The sequence below is a fragment of the Chenopodium album genome, chromosome 17 (assembly GCF_948465745.1).
Source record: "Chenopodium album chromosome 17, dcCheAlbu1.1, whole genome shotgun sequence".
Classification (NCBI taxonomy): domain Eukaryota; kingdom Viridiplantae; phylum Streptophyta; class Magnoliopsida; order Caryophyllales; family Amaranthaceae; genus Chenopodium; species Chenopodium album.
Window position 1 is genome coordinate 48,401,062 of NC_137850.1, and position 24,385 is coordinate 48,425,446.

Consider the following 24,385-nt stretch of genomic DNA (forward strand, 5'->3'; position numbering starts at 1 on the left):
GTAAAGATATATGTTGATAAAGTAAACTTTAGAGAAAAAAAATAATTAAAATTTGGATGTATAGCATGGAGTATATTGTCATTTGATTAATAAATTTATCATGTGTCATTTCATTTTAATTTTACCTTTTTGCTTTTTCTTTGATTTTTAGGAATGTAAAAGTAATGTTTCCTATACACTAATGCAATCACGTAAACCTTCTTCCTATTCAGCTGTTTATGCAATAAAGCGACGTTTAACCAAAACTAGTAGTTAGGAAATGTGACTTTTAAAATGCTTTCATCAGAATATATGTATAAACATAGTAAGGATACTTCGAAATTGAGATGACTTGAGGAAAAAAGATGTTATGTTTAAGAACAGGGCTAAATGATTATGTAGGACAACATAAATGAAGAAGGAATTCAAGCAATTCACATCATGCCTTCCCATGTTTATTACTCTATGATGTCGTTGGAATTGGAACGATTAGAGAGTGTTGTTCGGCCTGTTGGGCCTGTTGGGCTAGTCTAATATACTATTAAGCCCACTTTTTGTGCTCTAAGCTAGGCTTTTGATTCTAGGACTAATCGAGATTTTAGATTATTTTGGCTATTTATAAGATGCTACTTGTCTACTTGGTGTACGTCTAGGTAATTTGGTGTACACAGTACACTTTTTTTTTTTTTTTTTTTTTTATTTATTTATTTTATTTATTTAATTTTTTTTAATTTTTTATTGAACAACAGTATGTCACTATTTACATAGTCTATCTTGGTTCTTGACCATTTTAGATCCATCTCAATATACTTGTACGTTGGTAATTATCATATTTTTTATATACATAATTTTAATTATTGATGATTAAATATATATTTGGTTAAATTTGTGATCCTTTTAAATTTTAGCAGGATCCATTTCTTAAAAACCACGAGTTGATCTATATCATATTGAACTATTAACATCCTCAAAGTTCATTCAAAACTCAATACATGAGATCGTATCACATCATACCAAACTAGAATAACTTAAGCCTAACCAAATCACAATTTATAAAATTAAGATGATAATATCTTAGTTTAGACGAAGATAACTTATACTCAAAACATGGATAATGAGGATTGGGGTCAAATAACCCTGTTAACTTTTGTGGCTCCATTATTCAACAAATGAAAAGTAGACAATATTATGGTAGACAGTCTAGACACTAGACAGCATTGCATGCAAGATCTGGTTTCGAACATGATCGACTATGAAATTATGGACCGGCCCACTTTTAGATGTGGTCCTCTATCTGGCAACAGGCCCACTGTTGCTGGTTGGTGCCTGGCTGCCTGCCACTAAATTTACGAGTTAACTTGAATAAATCTTACTTAATTTTACCATTAATTTTTTATTTTGATTTAACATAAGGATGTTAATATTCAAAAAGAGAAATATTAAAGCGACCAAAAGTGTATTTTATGTGACTTGTGCATCTCCTTTTTTTTTTTTTAAAAAAAAATAAATAAATAAAAAATTGTAATGTATTACCTCCATTTTTTTTAGTTGACACGTTTTGATTTTAGCACTATTCACACAGTCTCCTTTGCCCGTATTTTGTGATTTATACTTAATATAAAATATAGTCATGTTCCCTCAAAAAAAAAAAAAAAAATATAGTCATGTGGGGTCTTGTTAGATTCGTCACGGTATATATTTTCTAAATATCAACTTTTTAAATTTTTTGCTTAACTAAAGATATTAACGTTTGGATTTGTGCATTGACAAACGTGACTAAAGAAATGTGTCAACTAAAAAGAAACGGAGGAAGTATCCTACAAAATGAAAATCTTAGTGCTTTCGCTAACAAAATAAAATAGGGGAAGTGAAATATCATGGAAATTGCTAAGTTGAATAGTTATTTGTTTGATACAAAAAAAAAAAAAAAAAAAAAAAAAAAAAAAAAAGGACATTAATTTCGACTTCCTACAAAACATAGGAAATAAATTAGCAAGATTTCCCTTAGGCCTTTTTCAATCAAAACCATGGGAATTTCAACTTTCCATTATCATATCCAAATAATTTATAAGAACTTTATTAGGGAAATTACTTTTCATTTTCCATGAAATATAACTTCATACGACAACTTACAGAGTATTTTTCATGTTAACCGAACGAGACCTTATTGAACCTCCTCCTATTAAAAGGGGGATTAAGATTGAACCCTTATTACTCTAGGGGAGATGGAAGAACTAACAATCCTTCCACTCGTTTAACCATATGTAAATTAATCATTGAACAACCATAAGATTTTACTTTTTTTTGTACTCCACTGATTTTTAACTTGTTTTATCACTCGTATTTAAAAATTCAACTAAAATTTAATGAAAAATGTACTCTCCTCTTTGGTCTGTTGGAAGTACAAAGCTCATAAAGAAGGCACATTATTAACGTATCACATTTATTTATACAATCCCTTATTTCCTTTTGAATTTGGTACATAATTTATCCTGAAAACATTTTCCTCGTAAAGTAGTCCAAAATTTATTCACCTAATAACTCCTGCACACTAAAACTACCGTGACCCCCCATTTCTCATTTACTCAGTTCAACTACCCAACCTGCCCCTGCCCCTGCCCTATCCCCTCCTGCCCGTTTCCCCTTTTCTCTCTCCTCCTCCTATACCCACAATCCAACGGCCCACATTCAATCACCACCTCTTATCCCCAACCGTTGGATCCCCACAACATAGAAACACTCACCCAGGAAAATGACCATCCCCCTTCTCATTTATTAAAATTAAAACAAAAAATACGTGGCAAAAGGATAGAGCCAGTCGCCAAACATTTGCCAATATAAGTAGCCTTCACCTCCCCCACACCCCTTCCTCCTTTCTCACACCTAAAATATCTTCTTCATCTTTTTTATTCTAGTGAGAGAAAGTAAGAAAATCACTCTACTCAAAAATGGAAGACCAAGGAGGAGAGAGGCTCAAGGGGACGGTCAAGTGGTTCAATGATACCAAGGGGTTCGGCTTCATCACCCCTTCTGAAGGCGGCGAAGATCTCTTCGTTCACCAGTCATCCATCCGATCTGAGGGCTTCCGTTCCCTCGGTGATGGTGAAGAGGTTGAGTTCATCATCTCAACTGGTGATGACGGTCGTACTAAGGCTGTTGACGTCACTGGCCCTAATGAAGGCCCGATCCAAGGCTCCACTCGTCGCGGCGGAGGCGGCGGCGGTGGGTATGGCGGTGGTGAAGGTAGGAGATCTGGCGGCGGTGGATATGGAGGTGGTGGGTACGGCGGAGGAGGCGGCGGGTATGGCGGTGGTGGGTATGGAGGAGGTGGCGGTGGGTATGGTGGAGGAGGAGGCGGTGGTGGAAACTGCTACAGCTGTGGTGAGCCAGGACACATGGCGAGGGAATGTCCGAGTGGTGGCGGAGGTGGTGGAGGAAGGTACGGCGGAGGCGGCGGTGGCCGAGGAGGAGGCGGCGGTGGTGGAGGAAATTGCTACTCTTGTGGAGGTGATGGACACTTTGCAAGGGACTGTACTGCAGCTCGTTGATGAATGATGATGAATTAAAGTGTTTTTAAGGTTATTATTATTATTATTATTGTTATGGTTGTTGAGTATGTTGGTTTTTGATTATTAGGGTTGTTTGTGGGTTTTTGGGAGAAAATATTTTGTGGGGGTTTAAGATGTATTTTCTCTCTAATTTTTATTATTACAACTAGTTTGTCGGCTATGGTGAATTAGGGTATGATAAGAAGGGTAGTAGGAGTCTTTTAATTTTATTTTGTTTTACTTTTGATGAAGAAAAAAAAAATCAAGAATGGAGATGTTTTTACAAGATATTTTAGATGAGATTGTGCACCATCCTTTTGACTGTTATAATCTCTGGTAAAAAATGTCAATATTAATGAAATATACTTCCTTCCCTTTTTTTTTTATTTTTAATATATTTGTTCCTTGTTTATTTATTTGTTTCCTTTGTTTGGATTAATTGCTTGATTTTGTTCTGATTTTGTTAATTAATAATATTCGTAGTATATTTTTTGAACCAGATGTCAAATGCTCAATATACTTGTATACTGAGTTGATTTTGGAAATGGAGTATCCATGTTGGTTGGGCCGGGTTGTTTTGTTTTACTAACTTTGACCCAAAGAAAAATATGCAGATGGCTCAAAACTTGTACGGAGTAAATTGTATGAATTTAATTTGGCCAATTAGGGTAATTGTTGATTAGTATACTTTAGTCCCTCCTATTGGTAAGCTCCAATTACTTTATTGCCTAAAATACCTTGCTTAATTAGTGGTAAGCCATCAAAGACATTGTGTTATGTAATTGGCAATTTGACATTATCAAATAATTGTTCATCTTGAAAGAAGCAAATAATTTGGATTTTGAAATACTGTTGTCTAGGTTGGAATTTGTGCCACATACTAAAGCTCTTCCCTTGAGGTTCCTATGTTGAGGAGTATAGAAGTATATTAATAAACTTGAATGCTTGGTGTAACGGAAAGACTAGATAGTCCATTTTCTAGGGAAGTATTCTATTCTACTCTAATTAATTTTCTGCTACAAAAATGTTACTCCGTAGTTTTGAATTGATGGTTTGTTGAAACCTTTGCTCGTAAGTAACAAACCTTCTTCGAAAAAGTATGGAGCTTTACTGTGGAAGCATGTGTGTTTGATAATTACTGTAAAAGCAAATACTACTTCCGTTTTTTATGATTTATGACGATTTGACAAAAAAAAAACAAATGTCTAATTTAGAGGGAATTTTCAAATAATGGTCATCTATTCACTATTATTTTCATGACATTTGTTCTCTCAAGTAAGACCTTTGAAATGAGAACAAGAAACATTCATTCAAAATCATGACCCTTGATTTATAGCACACTAAAACTATTTCCATGGTGTTTTAACTTGCTACTGTGGATTATGCCACGGAGTGTGAAAAATTACAAAAATTTCTTGGTACATGTTAATTATGTCATGTATATATCGTGTAATTAGAAGACAAATATGTGACTGGGCAAAACTTAACAGTAAGAAAACGAAAAGCATAAATAAACTGTGCTGAAATTTACTCGTGTAACCACTATTTTAAAAACAGATAGCATATGCACTAAATAAACTACGAGTACTCCGTAATAAAGGAAGAAAAAAATACGGAAGATTGGAGAAAATCTTGAAAGGACAAGGAAAAATGGATATGAAAGACTGGTCAAAGGGAAGAAGACAAATATACCCTATCAATTTGGGGGAACTATGAATGCGCACTATGAATGCATGTCAGTTTGCCACCACCCTCAACTGCTGCAAACAAGGTGCGACCATATCCTATTTTTGTGTGTGACACAAAAACTGTCTTCGTCCTTCTTTTTACGTACAACGAGTACTCCTACTATAGTCAATGTTAATCATATCAACCCAAATTACATGGCACTACTAAACAATTATTAGTGTATAATCTCTGTGTTATTTAGCACCCCGGCCATCATAATAATATGTCCAAGTTATTTTTTTGTATTAATATTGATCATAACTAAAGTATTTATCCTATATAAATCATATAACCTAAATGTACTTTTCAATTATTACGGTGTAAAAAAAATGGCATTAGCCATAGTTGCTTAAATGATCATACTAGCTATAGGTCTATAGCTATTCTTTTTTCCTTTGAGATTAAAGGCTTATTCAATAAAAATATAGTTATAAAGATAGATAATTAAACCATGAGTTCATGATTGTATGAGTGTTCGGTAGAGTAGTTATTGACTAGATAGCTATAACATATAAGAAATTGAAAAAAAAAATAAAAAATCCCCCTAAAACTTTAGATTAAATTTCAACTACTTTTAATCTTCAAAAGCTTATACTAATTTTATGCTATTCCAGTTACTACATTATCAAAAATTGAAATTTTATATTAACCACTAAAAGCAATTCAAAATAGTGTAACATGTTAAATTAATTATTCTATATACTTTTCAATAATAGTTTCAACCACAAACTATTTTTGTGTTACTACAAAGTCTTCAATACTAATGAGTATATACTTTTCATTAGTTTCAACCACTAACTATTCTTGTGTTACTAACACTACTCACCGAAGTATATAGATTATAGATCACATTGGTCAACATTCTTTGTAACTAAGACATCAGTCAACTATAAAAAGGAAAAGTTTACAACTCACTTGCTTGAGATAATTAGAAAATTTCCTGAATATAGATGGAAGTAGACTTGAAACCTTTAATTTTACTCTTGATGCATTGTATCACTATCTCCTAATAAAAGCATGCTTGCATTTGTTGCAACTTGCAAGCATAAGTCATTGATGAAATTTTCACATGACCTACATATAGAAATGTGTTAAATTTAGCAAAATGTATAAAATGAGTATTTTGACATGTAATCCGTAATTGTGATAACTTTTCTAAGGAGCGAGAGGTGGAGCCGTGGAGTGTATATGCATGATAAGAATATTAGTTACTCACTTCCTCCGTATGTAAAGTAGGCTAAAAAAGATTTTAGGGTATGTTCACATTTACTAAAATGAGTTGAATTGAATTGAGTTGATTCGAGCTGAACTGAACTGAACTGAATTGAACTAAATATTTTATAAGAGAAGGAAATTAGGAGCTGAACTGATTGGAGCTGAACTAGACTGAAATTAAGCTGAAGTGAACAGACCCTTAATAGTAATAAATTGTAATATAGCAAAGCGTAAATAACATTCAAAAAATGAATCAAAATGAGAAAAAATATACTAAGTATTTATAAAATGGATAAAATACAAGGTATACATGCACTGTATTAAAGCTATTGCCACTCTTAAATCAATGATGGTTGACGTTAATTACATAGGGTTTGTTTGATGATGACAAAAAATGATGTTATTGATAATTGGTTGTCAAACATACCATGACTAATGAGATGATTGGTCATCAAGAAGAGCTCATGACAATTGACAAGTGTCACATCTCAAATAACATTGAAATTTTAATTTTATTTACAGTATTTTTCTTTTGTTTATTTTATTTAGTTTATGGATAAGGGAAAAGAATCAGCTAGGTATCATTAAAGATGAATACTCCCGAACAACTTAGCTAGAATGCCCACTCATTTTGTAGTTTGTACTGTAGTAGTGTAGTGTTCGAATCGTTTTGCCATAGTTTTGTATGTAGCACTGGGCCGCTGACCAACTATGGGATGCCCACTCAATTTTTAGCAGCTCCTAATTGGTTCCAACATTTCAATTTTGATACTTCCTCCACTCTTTTATTACCAAGTATCTTTCGATTTTTATTTTGATTTTTAATGTACATATTTAACTATTAGTAACTGATAGAAACCACAAGATGTTAGTATTAAAAAAATTTAATTAAAACAAATTTAATTAATAAATATACAAAGTAAAATAGTTAAAGTTTTAACTAAATCATCCTCACCCCTTATTAAAGTGAATGAACAATGTAACGTCCTAACTCTAACATCTAACCATACCCAATTCATTAGAAACTTTGTGTGATTAATTATTGTTTCGTAACAATGCTTTATCTATATAGTTTTCTTTTTTATTTTTTAAATGAAAAAACAAATTTAGAAAAATGATGCTGATTCTTCCTACAATAATAATAATTGATGCTAATAAAAAAAAAAAAAAAAAAAAAAAAAAAAAAAAAAAAAAAAAGTATTAATTGAATGTAATGGTTGTGGGATGAAATAGAAGTATAGATGGGTCTAGTCCATTAATAGTGGCAAGCATCAAATACAGATAAGATGCTCTTCTTACTGTGTGATTGAGCACCCTGTTCTGGAATAAAATTGGATTTCCAATTTATAGCTGATTTGTCACATCTTCTCTGTCGGGTATTCAAGAGTTCCAAAGTGTTACTACCTGATATAACTCCCCTTTAAAGTAAAATAAATGACCTAGGTTTTCTAACCTCTTTTGTCATGTTTTCGAGGGTAATTTTACTGGATAATTTAGTTCGGATTCAAGTTGGATTGGATTTCAATAATAGAGTAGTCTTGATTAGAGGTGTCAAACCCGAACCGACCCGAAAAAAATTATCCGTTTCGAACTGTAACCGATCCGATTTGATCCGAGAAATTCAAGACCCAAACCCGATCTGTAACCGAACCGAACTCAACCCGAATCCGAACTTGACCCGATCTGAACTCAACCCGGCACCGATTTGATCCGACCTGAACTCAACCCGAATCCGATTTGACCCGACCTGAACTCAAACCGAACCGATTTGACCCGATTTGAGCTCAACCTGATCCGTAATTGACCCGACAAATAATCGATCAGATCCGATCTGTTTTGACCCGAACTGATATTAACCCACCCCGATTTTAACTCGATTTGATTTTTACCCGATCCGAATTTAACCCGACCATGATTGATTATTGACCTTTTTATTCAAGTTCTTATACTATATATTTACTAATTATTAATAAGTTAACTTTTTTACTACAAAGAAATAGTCTGGAGTCTTAAGTTTACTACAAACCCATCACATGAGACAATTTGACCAAAAAGTAGGCGGGGTCCATATAAAGAGCTCCCTCTTCCTATCTCTCTCCTTTTTTCTCTCTCTACCATGTGTTTTTAGAATATTTTAATCGTTGTTATGTATTTACAAATACATAACATTCCTTCATTACTACTTCCTCTACAACTGTGCATTATCCTAGAATTATAGGCATTATACATCGTACGGTTATATACGCACTACATACATATGCAATAATTTATGCTCAAATAAAAAGAATGTACATGGTAACAATTAACTATCACTATGTATATATAAAAATTGAATTAGTATTAAAGTAATTCTAACAACTCTAACAAATATTTTATACAAATTGAATTAGTAATAAACTAAACTAATAGTACAGAACTCATAACCTCACAAGATTGTACAATTGATGAAGAGTTGTAATCTTGTAATAACCTTAAAAAATTGATATTCTATTTTGTATATATCACCATATGTAACTATTATTACTCATCAATATATCACTAGCTCGGTCTCACTTATATAGGTATGATAAGTTATCGATAATTATTCAATCTCAATCTTCCTTTAAGATAAAAATTATACATAACTTGATCAAATGAGAAAACTAAAACTTCGTCCTTCATAATTAATAATCATATTGAACCAATAATAAGGTAAAAACTCAATAATATCTCTAGATTAAAAATAACCTTATTTGGATATGAATTTGGTCAGCTTGACCAAAATCCAGCCAAACACAAAAAGGAATTGAATCGAAACTGACTATTTAATGAATCAACGGATCAACCTTATCTTAATCAAACCGAACTTGACCAAACCGAAATCATCCGAACTTAAATCAACCCGACCCAAATTCATCCGACCCGAAGTTATCCGGTTAAAACCGTTTTAAACCCGATCCAAATTTATCCGAACCGAAAGTGAACCGATTTGGAGTTGACCCGACCCATATCCGACCCGGACTCGAAAGACCATGATCCGAATTTGACCCGACCCGAATTTGACCCGATCCGAGTTAAAAGGATAATTTTGATCCGAACATATCTGACCCGAGCAGACCCGACCCGAACAGACCCGACCCAAACTCCATCCGGTTATCCGAATTGACACTTCTAGTCTTGATGCAAATATCATTTGCTGTTACCTAGTGGTGGGCATGGGCCGTGCCGGGCCTGCCGTGGGCCGTGCCTAGGCGGGCCATGAACAGTGTCGTGCCGGGCCGTGCCGGCCCACGGTGGAGGCGGGCCGTGCCGTGCCGTGCCGGCCTTCAAGCTTCCCCTGTCCACGGCACGGCACGGCCCACCGTGCCGGTCGTGCCGTGCCGCCCGTCGTGCCGGCCACCGTGCCGGCCCACGGCTTACCCTTTTTTCTTTTTTTTTTTTTAAAAAAAAAAATTAAAAAAAACTTTAAAAAAACTTGAATTTTTTTTATGAAAGAAAAAATTGAATTGAATAATTATACAATTTAATATTTGAATTTAATAATTATTAAATTTTTTATGGAGTTAAGTTATATTAAATATTGTTTAAATTATATTAATATTTATTGTTCATTCATAATTTACTATATATCATATTATTCATATAACTATATAAGTATTAGACAAAAATTAAATAACAATATAACATATTGCCTCCACCGTGGGCCGTGCCTGCGGGCCGTGCCGGCGGGCCATTTCACGGGCTCGTGCCGGGCCGTGCCATTTTTTGCTTTTTTTTAAACGCAGCCCGCACGAGGCACGAGGGGCGTGCCGTCGTGCCGGGCCGGGCCACTCAGCGGGCCGTGCCGTGCCGGGCCATCCTCGGGCCGTGCCCGGGCCGCCCGCGTGCTGACCCGGCCCATGCCCAGCTCTACTGTTACCATGTTTATCAATTCATATTACGGAGTATATGTCCATGATAAGTACTGTAATAATAAAAAGGGTTTAAAATGCTGATGCATGGGCTAGCTTAATGTTTTACATAAGTACTACTTCCGTCCCTTATTTATATGTCTATTTCTAACATATTGGTGAATACCCAATATATTGGTGACCAATGTGATATTTGCCTAACCTTGAGTGCAGGACCCTGTAATGTAACACATGAATGTCTGTAACTCTTGGAGAGATCAGAGTTGAACAGATCAGAAAGGGTTTTACACTTTTACTAACTATGACTATCAGCATGCAAGTAACAATTTTTATTACTGGTTACTAAGTCTTTTTTTTTTTTTTTTTTTTTTTTTTGTAAGGACAAGACTTTTCATAAGAGAGGAGAATTAGAGAAATCCTTTATCATTGAGTTGGAATGTTTCGACCCTAACCTCATTTGTAAAAATTAAGGGCTAACAAACTATTGGAGACTCCTATCTAACGAGTACTTGAATAAATGAATAATTACACTGTTTTTTTTTTTTTTTTTTTTTTTTTTTTGAGTGAGAATAAGCTATATTAATGTATACATCAAACCTTTCTGCAAAATTAATCAAGCCCTTGGGCGTTCTACTCAAAGCCCTTTTTTTTTTTTACTTTGTTGAGTTAAAGCCCATCAATAGAGACCAACGCAATGAATGAAACTTTATGGGCCAGCCAGTTCAACCCAGTAATAATAACAGCATGGCTAGAAAACACTTTTCGTTTTAACTAAAAGGTCATGCATGTTCTTTACTTTATTTAGCAACAATTTTATGATGTATGATGTTGCCCTCACGAGAATTCAAACCACAAACAATATGTGTATAGCCGTGTAGGCATGAATTCGCAAAATAATAACAGGAAAATCAAAGATCCTATTGAAATAAAAGTTGATAAATTGGTAGATGTTAATACTCAACACTCAAAATTATTCTTATACTCTGTATCATAAGTTAAATGAAATCTAAACATGATTTGATAACTATGATAAGAGTAAAAGTGGCTAGATAGAGTAATTTATTTGAGCAATTAAGATTGTAGCTAGGGCAAGGATCAGATAGCATATCCATTTATGGAGAAGCTAGTACAATACTCATTGCAAAATTTCATACTCATATTTAATTTCATACAAGCAATTATCAAAATCATAACAAACATTTCTAAACTACAAATTTCCTCTTTCTAACTCATTTCTCAAACATCTCAAGCCATACACCTTTAACCCTAAGAACTCAAGTAGCTCATTGTTGGGCACATTTTTGAGTATTAGGCGAAGACTCGAGCCTAATGGCAAACCAAAGACATCACATCATGTATATTGCCTCTAATCACTATACCACTTTGGGTGGCCTTGAACTAACTCGTAAGGCACGCACGTAATTGACTTGATCATGTCGTAGCAAAATCGATCAAAGACGATGAGCAAGGTGGTGGGTGTGGTTAGCCGGTGAAGGGGGAAGAGCGGTGACATTGGCAACTTTTGGTGAAGGGCATTGGTAGCATTTAGTAAACAATCCGAAGGTGTCAATTTGGTGGACAAAATTGATCATACTAGCCCATCCACCAAACCCAAACCCTACCACAAGCACCCATCCTACCACAAATATATTAAAGGCAAATGCTCCTGTCCATCTTCCTAAAAATTTGGGCGGTTGCTCCACTGCATTCTGTATAAATCGTTGTTGCCATTCCGTTAGTACAATAATGTAAATACTTATATAGCTAACATAAAACCATTATACACTCGTAACCGTTCACTTTAATTTATATCGATCCACTCTGTCACTAGTCTTTTATAGTTAAAAGTTTTACTGTATTATATTATTGACGCTCTCTATACACTTGTAATATTTCACTTTATTTTATATCGATCCACTCTGCCACTAGTCCTTTATAGTTAAAAGCGTTACTGTATCATATTGTTGACGCTCTCTATACACTTGTAATATTTCACTTTATTTTATATCGATTTACTCTGTCACTAGACCTTTATAGTTAAAAGTGTTACTATATTATATAATTATATACTTATACAACTTCATATTAGTATATACTTTCGATATAAACACATGGAAATGTACCTCTCGGGCAGCAGCAGAACGGAAGGTGAACATGTGAGCAAGGGCAGGGATGATGTAGACGGTGAAGCTAACAAGGAGTGATCCAACGGCGGAATTGATGGGTCCGAAGAAGGGGAAAATGATGGCCAAGAACCATATTGGGATGACCACGGGCAACCTCGCCGCTGCCCGTTTACACATGCTCTTACAATCATGCAATCCTATGGCCTTCTCCCATACGAAATACAAGGGTGTGCATGCAAACCCAAAGGTTATAAACTGCATTGTTACATGTTTTAAGAATTGTCAATATAGATCAATTTACGGTTAATTAAGGTATATATAGATCAATTAAATTATTTGAAGCAATAAAGAAAATGTTCATGCCTGATGGATGAGCATGAGAATGACAGCCATGTCGCGGAATGGAGACCGAGGGAGGAGAGAAAAGGCGTTAGAGTGATCAAGAAGCATGTCTCCAAATGCCCAATACACTGCTGATGCTGAGGGCAGAGTCAATGTCATCACATATAGAGTTGCTAGTAAATATATGGCCTTGAACTTTTGTGGCTTCCACATTGCGTGCATTACCTCCCTACATTACACCAACCAAAATTTAATCAATCAAACTAGTTCCCCGATCCTTACATATTACGGAGTACTCCATTTTCATACTAAATCATCAAGACATTTACTTATGTACGTATGAATTATTCACAATATAATGTCACTTCGTATTTCTCTTGAATCTAATATAATACAACCATGGATTAAAATGTCAGTATAACAATAAATAAAACCAAATAACAATAGCCCATAAACATATGAAATCAGCTAGCTGTATCTGAAAAAAAAAAAAAAAAAAAAAAAAGCAGAGAATCCAATAATATTAAATCAGATAGAAATCTGAGTGTCATCAGGATTCAGCAATAGCATATTCTATACTCCCTATCAAACAGAAGGTAAAAATAAAAGTGAACAAAGGATGAAAACAAGGGTGAATCTTAGTTGGACCCCATATTTATAAGTTACTGGTACTGTAAATTGAAACCATGATAAAAGTAACAGCTAATCCGCTAAATAAGCTTTAAACCTGAATGGGAAAGAGCCTTTACTTTCTACATATAAGATTGAATCTGCAGAAAATAAATAATTATCCTCAGCAAAAGGTTAAAAACTTAACAAAAGCACTACCCTTTTTCCTTAGCACGCCATACTATATTCATGTAAATTTTTTCCCTTATAATTTACCCCTACTTTTACCTTATGTTTTTGCATTGGACATTTTATTACCAGTAATTTTTTTAATGAAGATAAGGATTGGTCATTACATGATAACATAGTCAGAAAATGTCTATACAAAACGGTGAAAAGTCATTTTCATTATTTTTTTACTATACACGACAGATTTGCCCCTTATATAAAGCGACTAAAAAGACAGATTTGCCCTTGGGTCAAACAATTGGGATTTTTTGAAAGACAAGAATACAGGGTAGAATGAGAGTTTGTCTTACACAGTAACAGCATGTCCTCCAAACGTGTAGAGAATGTTTGTGGCCCCTGTAAAATACAACACCAACTTGGTCGGCCCTGAGTGCTTCACACCTTCCACCTAATCATATTTTTAATCACCATATAATATACGATTAGAGTTATATTACCAAGGTTATTTTGCACAGTTTAGTAGTAAGATATATGTTCACTGCCTACATTGGGTTGGATTTTACGCAAGATTAGAGACTAATCGCGACATATACGTGGGGGTTAAAACTAATTAATCCAAAACCGATTGCAGGTTGCGGCACGTGATGTGGTCACATGGGTTTTGGCCAGTGCATGGTATCCCATGCAAGTATATGTAACCAATCAACATTATATTGTTTATACAAACTCTAGAATTAAACCTACTATTGTTTGGTCGAACCTTTATTAGTTGGAGATTAGATTATTATTAGAAGTTTAATTAACAATTAGATTAGAAAAATACAAGTTATTAGGACATATGGAAAGTAAAAGCATGCATAAGTTCCATTGTAAAAAAGAAAAATAAAATTACTAATTAGAAATTAGGCTCCTAATTAATGGGATTGCTTTTAGACAAAGCACATGATTGGTCGGGTAACATGTTGATTAGTAATGGAAATATCACATGGAAACGTTGCCTTAAGCTTTTTCTAAGGCGGCCTAAGATAAGTGTTACTTTTGACAAAGAATAAGAAATGCATAGTAAATTAGTGATTAACTTTACTTGTAACATAGATTATGAGTTGCAATTAGCTAGATTCCATATTGTAGACAAGGATGGGAAAGCATAATGATATATTATATATGATTATTAAACAATAAGTGTAAATTTTTATTATACTCTATACAAAAGCGTTATAAACATAATTTCTGTGTCTAAAAGTAATCGATGCAATGTATATAATTTACAATATTTTGAAAGTTATTGTTGCATATCCTTAGACATATTTTATTGGTAATTGAATTCAAAATACACTTTAACTACGAGAAAGGAAATTTTGTGTATATATACATAGTTTATTGGTAATTATAAGTTCATAACAAGTTATAACGTGACAAATAATTTTAACGGGAGTACCTGGCCATGAAGAATGGATGCAATGGTAAGATACCAAGCAGTGTAGGTGGTCATGATTAATCCAAGGAAGGACCAAATTCTGTAGTTATGAAAAGAAGGAATAAAGACGGTAGTAGCACAGCACGCCCCAAAAATGTAGGTCCAAGTTCTCTTGTCCAGATTATCATTTATATAGTATATGTTGCTGCAAATATTATTCAAATCAAAAGAGATTAGTAATAATCAATTACAAACCCTACTTAATTATTGCCATAAATCATGGCTCAGACAAATTTATACTCGTCAATTAGTATATAATTAAGAGAGTACTATATTAGGTAGGTAGATTCAAAGGGAGGTAAAATACAAGCTAAGTTTAAAGCTATAAGATACCTTGCACAGGCAATAAGTTGAATGACAGATCCAAACAAAAGAAATGTGCAATTAAACGCCAATCCAACGTTCCTCCAATGTTTACCTAGTAACCCATCTAGCACCTCAAACCACTGCATTAACAAAATTACTTAATCTCATTAACTTAAAATTAATTATTAGTGATATATATAAATAATAACAATTTAATTTTGTTAAAAATGAATAATACATAAACAAATTAAATAAGTACATACCTGAATGACATGATTTCTAAAATCAACCTTTTCTCTTTCCTTCCTAGTTCTATACTCAACATAGAGGATGCTAATAAGATAAGCAGTCCAACTGCCTAAAATTCCATAAAATACTTGAAATAATATTCCTGATAACATCCCTAGTTGTGAAAATGAGTATGGTAGTGTCAACAACACTTGTGCCACCTACAACATCAACACATATCGAAATGTTATTATAGAGGTTCAGATATACGCAACCTTATGATATCCATGTTGGGAAAAGGGACTTTACCTGATTAGAGGCACAACTAAACCAAGCGTCATAAGTGGAGCCACCGTGCCAAAGGAGGTTAGAAAGGGCGGTTTTGAAGCTCGAAGGCTTAGCTTCATCCTTCTCCATTTCAATGTAGTTGGCTATAATCACAGTCTCCACTTCTTTCTCCTTGTCTACACCATTAGCCATGTTGATATTAATAACAAAGTGTCCCTTCAAAATGTGTATTGTTCTCTCTTTTTACTCTAACTTATTGTAAATCCCCCTTTTTGTTCTTGTAACTTGTGGTGTTGTAGAAAAAAATAAAAGATATTTGTTGGGTTTTGGTTAGGATTTAGGAAGGTGAAAATAGCATGGAGTTGAGGAATTTATGCTTAGGATACAAGGTATTTATACAAGACATCCGCCTTCTAAAAAGGTGTAAAGTTTTTGTCTTTGCTAAAACATTTTTGGGCATCTTCATTAAAAGAAAAAGATAAAAGAAATTCAATAAATATTTATTATATTATATGATGTGATATTATTATTGTATGTATTAAACCTGTAAAGGTTTTGTTGGTTTTGACTAATACTGCGGTCTTCGAGCTTAGTTCGAAGATTGTTTACTTAGGGAATAAAAATAAAATAAAATTGAGATTTTTAAGAATTAATTTTGTCTCATTGCATAAAATTTAAAAACATAATCATAGGGAGTAATACCAAATTTCGGATGATAATGAAGTGAGCGTGAGTGGCTTGTCCGCACGAGCGGGTCTCCCGCTTCCCGAGCCCTATGATTATGTTTCTCATTTTATTTGCTTAAATTAAACATGCATATTACTGTTATTATTGTACCCTCATCTCTTATTATCTTTGATTAACCAAAAATAAATACTTGTATATAATCTGCAATGTTGAAGAAGAGTATAAGAAAATAAAATACTTCGTACATTGAAGTACTAGACTATGATTTATAGTACATGACTCCTTAATTTATCATATCTAAAGATAAATAAATTCAGTAATTGATAATCATATCATTTAGTTATATGACGTACAATTCAAGTTATTAGGATCCAATAAAAAAATTACACTTCATAATTTGTATATAACGAAGAAAATTAACTTTCACTCTAAAAAATCACCAACTTCTAACAATTTTGGCATTTAGCTATCCCTAAATTTGTTTGTGCTTCTTCAAGCTAAAATATACATTATTCAAGAGGTTTAACAATCACACCTAGGGCCTGTTCTCTTCAGCTTAATTTCAATTCTTAATTTCCTTCTATCATAAACAATTCAGTTCAGCTCAGTTCAGTTCAGTTCAGCTTGGTTCAGTAAATGAGAGCAGAGCCTATAGTTTTCTATGAATTAATTAGGTCAAAATCATTAGCGGTGGGAATCCAATGGCCATGGTAAAGCTGTGAGAACATCATCTTTAGTTTTAAACATATTGCATTTATAATTATAAATTCACAATAAACAAAACAATAAAATAGATTATAGGCGTTGTCTTTTAACTTATTTTGACTTATGTTACTCTATTACATGAACTTGTGAGTATATTTAAACTAAAAGTTATTGTATTTGAATTTTTTATACATTGTTCGTAATCAATCAATATGTTTGATTTCTATGATAAAGATTTAAGAAGCCTTAAACTTTGATATTCTTTGAAACAAATCTAACTAAAGTGTCTTATAGTATTAAGTGGTGTTGATCATATTAAAGTATTCCCAAATTGATTAAGTTGTCTTCCCAACGTCCACATAAGACAATATGATACGTAATAATGACATCATTAGCTAAACATAAAACACAAAATGGAGTACTCCATCCGTATATATATTACTAAAACTTAATTAGGATAATCATGAAGTCCATTATAAAGATTACAATAAGGGAACAAATAAAAAGGGGGTTAGAAGAACAAGGTAATTAAATTAAAATAAAACTAAGGAAGACAAAATAAAGAAAGGGTAAAATGGGAAAAGAAAAGGTAAGGGGTTATAAGGAAGAGAGTGGGTAGAAATGAATCAAATGATACATACTCTTAAGTAGACCAAATGATTGCAACAAAACGAGCGTGGTCGCTTTATATTATAAGAATAACAAAGTTGCTTTAATCACATGCCCCTTTCTATCGGCCTTCACCCCATCCTTTCTGGACTTGGTATGTAAACCCCACTTCGGCCTTCCCCATCACGGCCCAATATCCTATAACATAATCATCTTCATTTTCAACCTTCAAAAGGAAATTATCTTTTTTCAATTACTCGTATTTTTTATGAAGAGTACTACAAGAAATTATTACTATTAATTTTCAAGAACCAAGCATGGCTTTTTTTTCATTTTTGGATTGATGTATGATGTGGGGTTGGATATGCTCAATTTTGATAATTCTTTGATAGGTTAATAAATGGTGATGATAATTCCTCAAATAATAATTGTAATACACCCGTTAAGTGATTCTATGAAAATTTACCAACGTCATTTATGATGTGATTATATGTTGTCAAGAAGTTTATCACAATGCTCTCTATGCAATTTTTCATTGCCAATGTAAAGTTGGTATTGAATAGTAATGAAAATTTATGTGCATAAAAAAATACACGAGGTTTAGAGGTTGAGAAGTGGAGTACTTTGAACTATGAGATGTGATTTTGCTATTGCATGTTGACATGTTGTCCATCAAACAAACAATTCGTCTTTTGGCTTTTGTTGCTATAAATTCTCTATAATACACCGTAATTAATATAAGGTTTTCCACGTAAGTAAGGAGTTACTCTGTATTAGTCATTGTACCAATATTTGAATATGTATATTGATATATTGTACATGTATTTAGAATTCATAATGGGTAAATATATAGTGCATTAAAACATGTTTAAAAAATAGAAGATTTTTTTTTTCTCATTTCTTTGACCAAGAAGATTCTCTAGTATTGGGTTGGAGATAAACTAGTTAATGCGAGCTGAAGACTTTGTAGGAAAATGAGGAAACAATTCCCTAACAAAAATACAAAAATAAAAAATGAAACAAAAAGCATTTTCAGAGTGGATGAAATCATGGTCCCAACTCTCGACTCAGAATTCCATTCTTTCAGAGTGGTGAGAGAGGCCAACTCTGAATGCTTTTCAGCAAAGGAAAACAAGCTCATTTCACCATTTATTTTATTTTTTTCAAAAATATTAATATGAACGAAAAAAAAATGCTGGACAATATGGTTTTAGAAAAGTGCATTGAGGAATACATACAGTCAGCAAAATTACAAAAAGAAATTAACATTATGTATTTTGTGTGTACTAGAAATGCCCAAAAAAGTAATGGAAGAAAAACAGTAGTGAATTTGAAGGAGAAAAATTGTCCAAAAAAGTGTATACATTACTCACATTTTATATTGTTGTTCAAAGCTTTGTTTGGTTATTACTTCAACTTCAACTACTGGATTTCATTTGATAAAGACTTTAAAAGCATATTTGCATATTACATTTGACCATGAATACAATTTCTCATATCCAAACAAATAAGAATCTTGACATTTCTTTGACCGCAATTTTGAACTAGCTAGGTTATGTCACTCACATATCAGATATGCTTACACTGTTACACATGCCTAATGCCTTTGAAAACAATCTATCCTTAATGTTCTTAGAATACTTTTCAAACAATAACATTTGTGAAAGTTGAGTACAACAACTATTATTATCAGCAATTCATTATATATATGCACGGTGATTAATTTTAAATAAATTAAAAATTAATTGGAAGATAAAGAAGTGATATACAAACTGTGAAACAGATAAGTCGGATTCATAATTATTTATTGAGCATTAAACGTGTGATATGAGAGAGGGAATCGAGATATTACTTTGCATTGATGTTGTAACTATGCTACATATTAACATATGAAACCGGTCCATTATGAACACATTGCCACATTGGTTTAACCTTGGCATGCCCTTCCAAGTGCCTAGTGACTTGCCTATTGAATGCCCTATGGCTATGAACCTATATGTAACTGGTTGCACTATGCAAGGTAATCACTAATTAAACTCTAACGAATTTCAATGCTATTAAAAGATGTTCCATCAATTATTAACTGGTATCATTCACTATTTTTTTCTTTTTCAATATTAGTAAAAGAGAGCATCACTTATTAAGCTTTTGTTGTTACTTTCTAAAGATTTGGCGTTCTAGTGCTTCTTTTCATTCATTCTAATATTCTATATACTGTATTTTGGTTATATGCTTCAACATATAATATTGGTTTTTGTGTTGGGGTCTTGTGGATACCATATTAGGTGTTTTTAACATGCTTTAGGTATTACTTTTATTTTGATGTCAAAAGGGACTTAAATGTATCGAGTTTCTAATTTTCTATACATGGTTGTAGCTTTTACGTCGTTCCAACAAAAGATGGTGTTTAGAGTTTATTTTTTTCTTTGTTCACCATACAACATATAGAATGTGAGTTATGTGACAAGACATCAATTAATGTAAATGAACATTGCCTAATGACAATTATACATTATACATGTACAATTATTAGCAAGTTTGCAACATAAACGCGTAATATAATTAAAGAGTCCACTCGTTGAATAATTTGCGGTAAAACTTAAAAAGTAATTCCCACTTGATACACATTTTCAAAAATCTATCCTTGATTGAAATTACCCACTAGAAAAATTAATCATTTAACCTGCCATTTCATGAAATATCGGGCTAACCCTAATGAAATGCTTGTTAATTTGTGCATATCACAGATATATTGTATGCGCATGTATGACAGGTCTGTACATTTATATTCTGTTACAATGTTATAAATTAGTCACATACTGTATGATTTTAACACATTACTTTTAGCTTAACATTCTCTGATATTTCAGACTATAATGTCTTGCTTAGCAGTGCCCACTGCATGCTCAGTCCTGCTACATTAGCTGATTATATCATCAGATTATATGGGCTTCCACGCACTTCGAATTGTGTGATACCCTCAACTCTCGATCGAGTAGGGAGTATGTTACAAGTGATTCAAATTATTTGAATATGCTTTCCGAGGTAAAGATATTAAACAGTGGTTTAGTTTTCTAATGTTCTCATATGAATGGTCGAGAACTCGACATTATATGAAGTAAAAATGGATACACTTTTAAATCATACGGAGTATATAATTTTAAATTAACAATTATGGTTTTTAATGTTATATCTGCCAAATGATCAAGTCAGTCAAAAGGTTAATCTTATGGATAGTGCGTTGAACTTCTATGATTGATTTTTATACACTATCAGTATAACTTGATTGCCCAAGTTACTTTATTTGATACGTATTTGGAGTAAATTTATGATGAGGGTATTTAACTCTGACCCACTGAATTTCCTTGGATGCACAAAAGTTTACTTTTTCTTTTTTTTTTTTTTTTTTTTTTTTTTTTTTTTTTTTTTTTTTTTGAGGAAGCACAAAAGTTTACTTAGTTCATATGATATGATGAAATAACTCGACAAGCAATGTTTATTATGTTTTGCTGCTCTGAAAAATAAGCATGCCATGGAGGCGCCCTCACCATAGTTAAATTGCTCGCAAATCTTTGAAAAAAAAAAGCATCTTGTTGTGTATCACGCTAAAGTTGATCATGATGAGCAACCAACACATCTATCATACATACATGCAAGGACATTATAAATAAAGGGTAACAACTTATAACAGTTACAAGCCTTTGATATATAATTTGATCAATGGGCTATGATGATGGATTGAAGGTGTGCTGACTAATAGTCCACTCCGATATATATTTACTTAATTGAGTATTGATAAGATGTTACAATTATGCCTCACAAACCATCCAAATAAAGCTCCATTACCTATTATATCTATGTTCTCTTCGCCTTATTTAAGGTGTTCTAGGATTATTTTTATTTTAGGTTTGGTGTGGTTGGAATCTTTCTACTAAGCTAGTTTGGATTTGATGTTTTGTATATGGAGTATATCTTTTTCATTTGTTCTTTAATATACTCTTATTTTAACAGGTATATGACATAAGCTGAAGAAAAATAAAGGTTATCGTCGTATGTACCTGAATCATATACCTTACGCCAATAATATATTAACGTGACCATTTGCTAATCATTTATCATAAGAAGGTGATTGACAATAATCATCCCAGTCCAAATATGACTTGACTCTTAAATATCATGACTCATCACTCAAATAAAACCTAAAATCAAATACATACACCAATTCGTTTGGCACGGTTTACCTTGTCCAAACAAGCTTAGCTTTTAAGAACAAAAGTTTTGGTTCTAGATATAGTGTGAAACATAATTGTTCTAATAATGATTGAGATCAAAGATAAACTTTTGCTTTAGAGCAAACAACATGAAGAAACATTTGGACTTTGGAAACATTTGACTTAAAGATGATGATGAAGTAACTAAAAATGTGGGTCGTCAATTTTCCAAGTCTTTATTGTTGTAATCTATTCGTTAACACTTTTTGCTTGTTCTGATCACTCGTTACTTATGCATTGATTGGTGGTCAGCTCCATTAGCATATCTGTGTTTACAATTGATGGTGGCAGCATTATTATTTATTGAGAGTATGGATAATAAAAAGTCAATTTTAAGGCTATGAACACACCATCATTATGCTTACCCTTTTTCTAAGGGCTTCCATGTTTCATGTTTGTGCTCTTAATTTCAATCAAATGCTTGTCCTCTATCTTATAATTACATGTGAACTTAACAATTTGCAAAAATTTTAGTACACGTTCCTTTTTTTTTTTTTTAGGAAAATAAATTATTATTCAAGATTATATTGAAATTCCACTAAAATAAATAATCCCTCCGTTTCACATTGTTAGTCCCCTTTGGAATCTATCACTTAAAAAAAAAAAAAAAAAAAAAAAAAAGGAGGAATCCTAGTAATTTGGAATTTGATTGCATCTTTGTAATTTATGTTTTGTCTTTTTCTGTTCTATTTATAGGAATTGGTTGTAATTAAATTAGTTATAATAAATATTGATCGGAAGAATTAGCCATGTCAGTAATCCACTAGCATTATATTAATTAATCAGAATCATTTGACTCTTTAAACATCCAATTACATTAAGTATTCATTGATTATGAAAATTATTCACCCCCAAAATTATAACAAACTGAAACGAAGGGAGTATCAAAATAGGCAGAATCCAAGAAAAGAAAAAGGAATGTAATTTTCATCAAACAAAAAAGAAATGATTGATAATTATTTTATTTCCCACATAATATTCATTGCTGGGCGTTTGGTCTAGTGGTATGATTCTTGCTTTGGGTGCAAGAGGTCCCGAGTTCGATTCTCGGAACGCCCCCGTTTTTTAGTTCTACTTTAATATTTTGGCTCCTCCCATTTGGACTTTGGAGGTGGATCTGATATGGGCCTGACTTGTTTTGCATATTCAGACAGCACAAGACTTCAGTGGCCCAGTTCTATGATCCAAATACTGGCCTATTTATTTTCAACCAATCAAAACTTACTGCATACTTATAGAGTTATAGGCTTTTAGCCCAACAGCTTGTGATCAAAGTTACATAAATAATAAGATTTTTTTTACTTTTACCACCAAAAAAAACCAAAAAATTTGTGTTTTACTACCAAAACTTCTAAAACTTTTATTTTACCATCAAATAAAAAATTAAAAATTGTTTTTTTACCACACTTCGTCAAAAACCTAACGAAAATTTTAAAATTCTTCAATTTTTGTGTCAAATACATGTTCTTTAGAGGTTTTGGGGGACATTTTGGTCACATAGGTCCAATTTGAGGTCAGAATTGACAAAAATGATCGAAAATGCCTCGTTTTGCATGTTTAAAAATACCTTGATTTGCGTGAACACGCAAAACGAGGCATTTTCGATCCTTTTTTGTCAATTCTGACCTCAAATTGGACCTATGTGACCAAACTAGCCCCCTAAACCTATGAACAACATGTTTTGCGCACGAAATTTGAAGAAATTTTTTAAAAACCGTTAGATTTAACGGTTTCTTGACGTTAGGTGGTAAAAAAACAATTTTTAGAATTTTTTTTTGTGGTAAAATAAAAGTTTTAAAAGTTTTGGTGGTAAAAAATAATTTTTTGATTTTTTTTTTGTGATAGAAGTCAAAATTTCCTAAATAATAAGGAGGGCTAAGTAACATGCATTTGATACATGAAGCACAGTTCTAAGGAATATTGGCTTTATTCTCTAGAATGATGAGTCTTACTAAAATAACACCAATCGTGTATAGAAGGGCACAAATACGATAAAATGAAAAATGAATTCATCATAACTTAATTTCTCTTGAAACGTGGTTTAATTAAAGATCACTATCATCTACTCATATTTGATTATGAAAAAATAATTTTGGCACACCAAATATTGTTTTGACACACCCATTATGAGAGTACAATTTTTTATGTACTTTACTCACAAAAAGGTGTGGTAAAATCAATATTTGAG

The 24,385-nt window shown here is 32.7% G+C and overlaps 2 protein-coding genes and 1 non-coding gene across 3 annotated transcripts; 2 read left to right on the forward strand and 1 right to left on the reverse strand.

Annotated features, from left to right (window-relative positions):
- The first annotated feature begins 2,856 nt into the window (after nucleotides 1-2,856).
- LOC145590037 (cold shock protein 2-like) lies at nucleotides 2,857-3,815 on the forward strand. Its single transcript, XM_081646769.1, has one exon. The coding sequence runs from the start codon at nucleotides 2,928-2,930 to the stop codon at nucleotides 3,525-3,527; it is 600 nt and encodes a 199-aa protein (XP_081502895.1). The 5' UTR covers nucleotides 2,857-2,927; the 3' UTR covers nucleotides 3,528-3,815.
- A 7,629-nt stretch (nucleotides 3,816-11,444) lies between these two features.
- LOC145590036 (auxin transporter-like protein 2) lies at nucleotides 11,445-16,275 on the reverse strand. Its single transcript, XM_081646768.1, has 8 exons — nucleotides 15,947-16,275; nucleotides 15,673-15,858; nucleotides 15,437-15,549; nucleotides 15,065-15,248; nucleotides 13,977-14,074; nucleotides 12,850-13,057; nucleotides 12,484-12,741; nucleotides 11,445-12,069 (listed from the first exon to the last, which is right to left on the reverse strand). Exons 1-8 carry the CDS (start codon nucleotides 16,115-16,117, stop codon nucleotides 11,812-11,814), a joined length of 1,476 nt encoding a protein of 491 aa, XP_081502894.1. The 5' UTR covers nucleotides 16,118-16,275; the 3' UTR covers nucleotides 11,445-11,811.
- A 6,909-nt stretch (nucleotides 16,276-23,184) lies between these two features.
- On the forward strand, nucleotides 23,185-23,256 carry TRNAP-UGG (transfer RNA proline (anticodon UGG)). The gene has a single exon. It is a non-coding gene; the product is annotated as a tRNA-Pro (tRNA).
- The last annotated feature ends 1,129 nt before the right edge of the window (nucleotides 23,257-24,385 follow it).

Coding starts and splice junctions, on each gene's coding strand:
- LOC145590037 (XM_081646769.1), top strand. CDS start 2,928: ATGGAAGACCAAGGAGGAGAGAGGCTCAAGGGGACGGTCAAGTGGTTC.
- LOC145590036 (XM_081646768.1), bottom strand. CDS start 16,117: ATGGCTAATGGTGTAGACAAGGAGAAAGAAGTGGAGACTGTGATTATA. Junction 15,859..15,946: donor TTAGTTGTGCCTCTAATCAG/GTAAAGTCCCTT, acceptor TTGATGTTGTAG/GTGGCACAAGTGTTGTTGAC. Junction 14,075..15,064: donor CATCCATTCTTCATGGCCAG/GTACTCCCGTTA, acceptor AAATATGATTAG/GTGGAAGGTGTGAAGCACTC.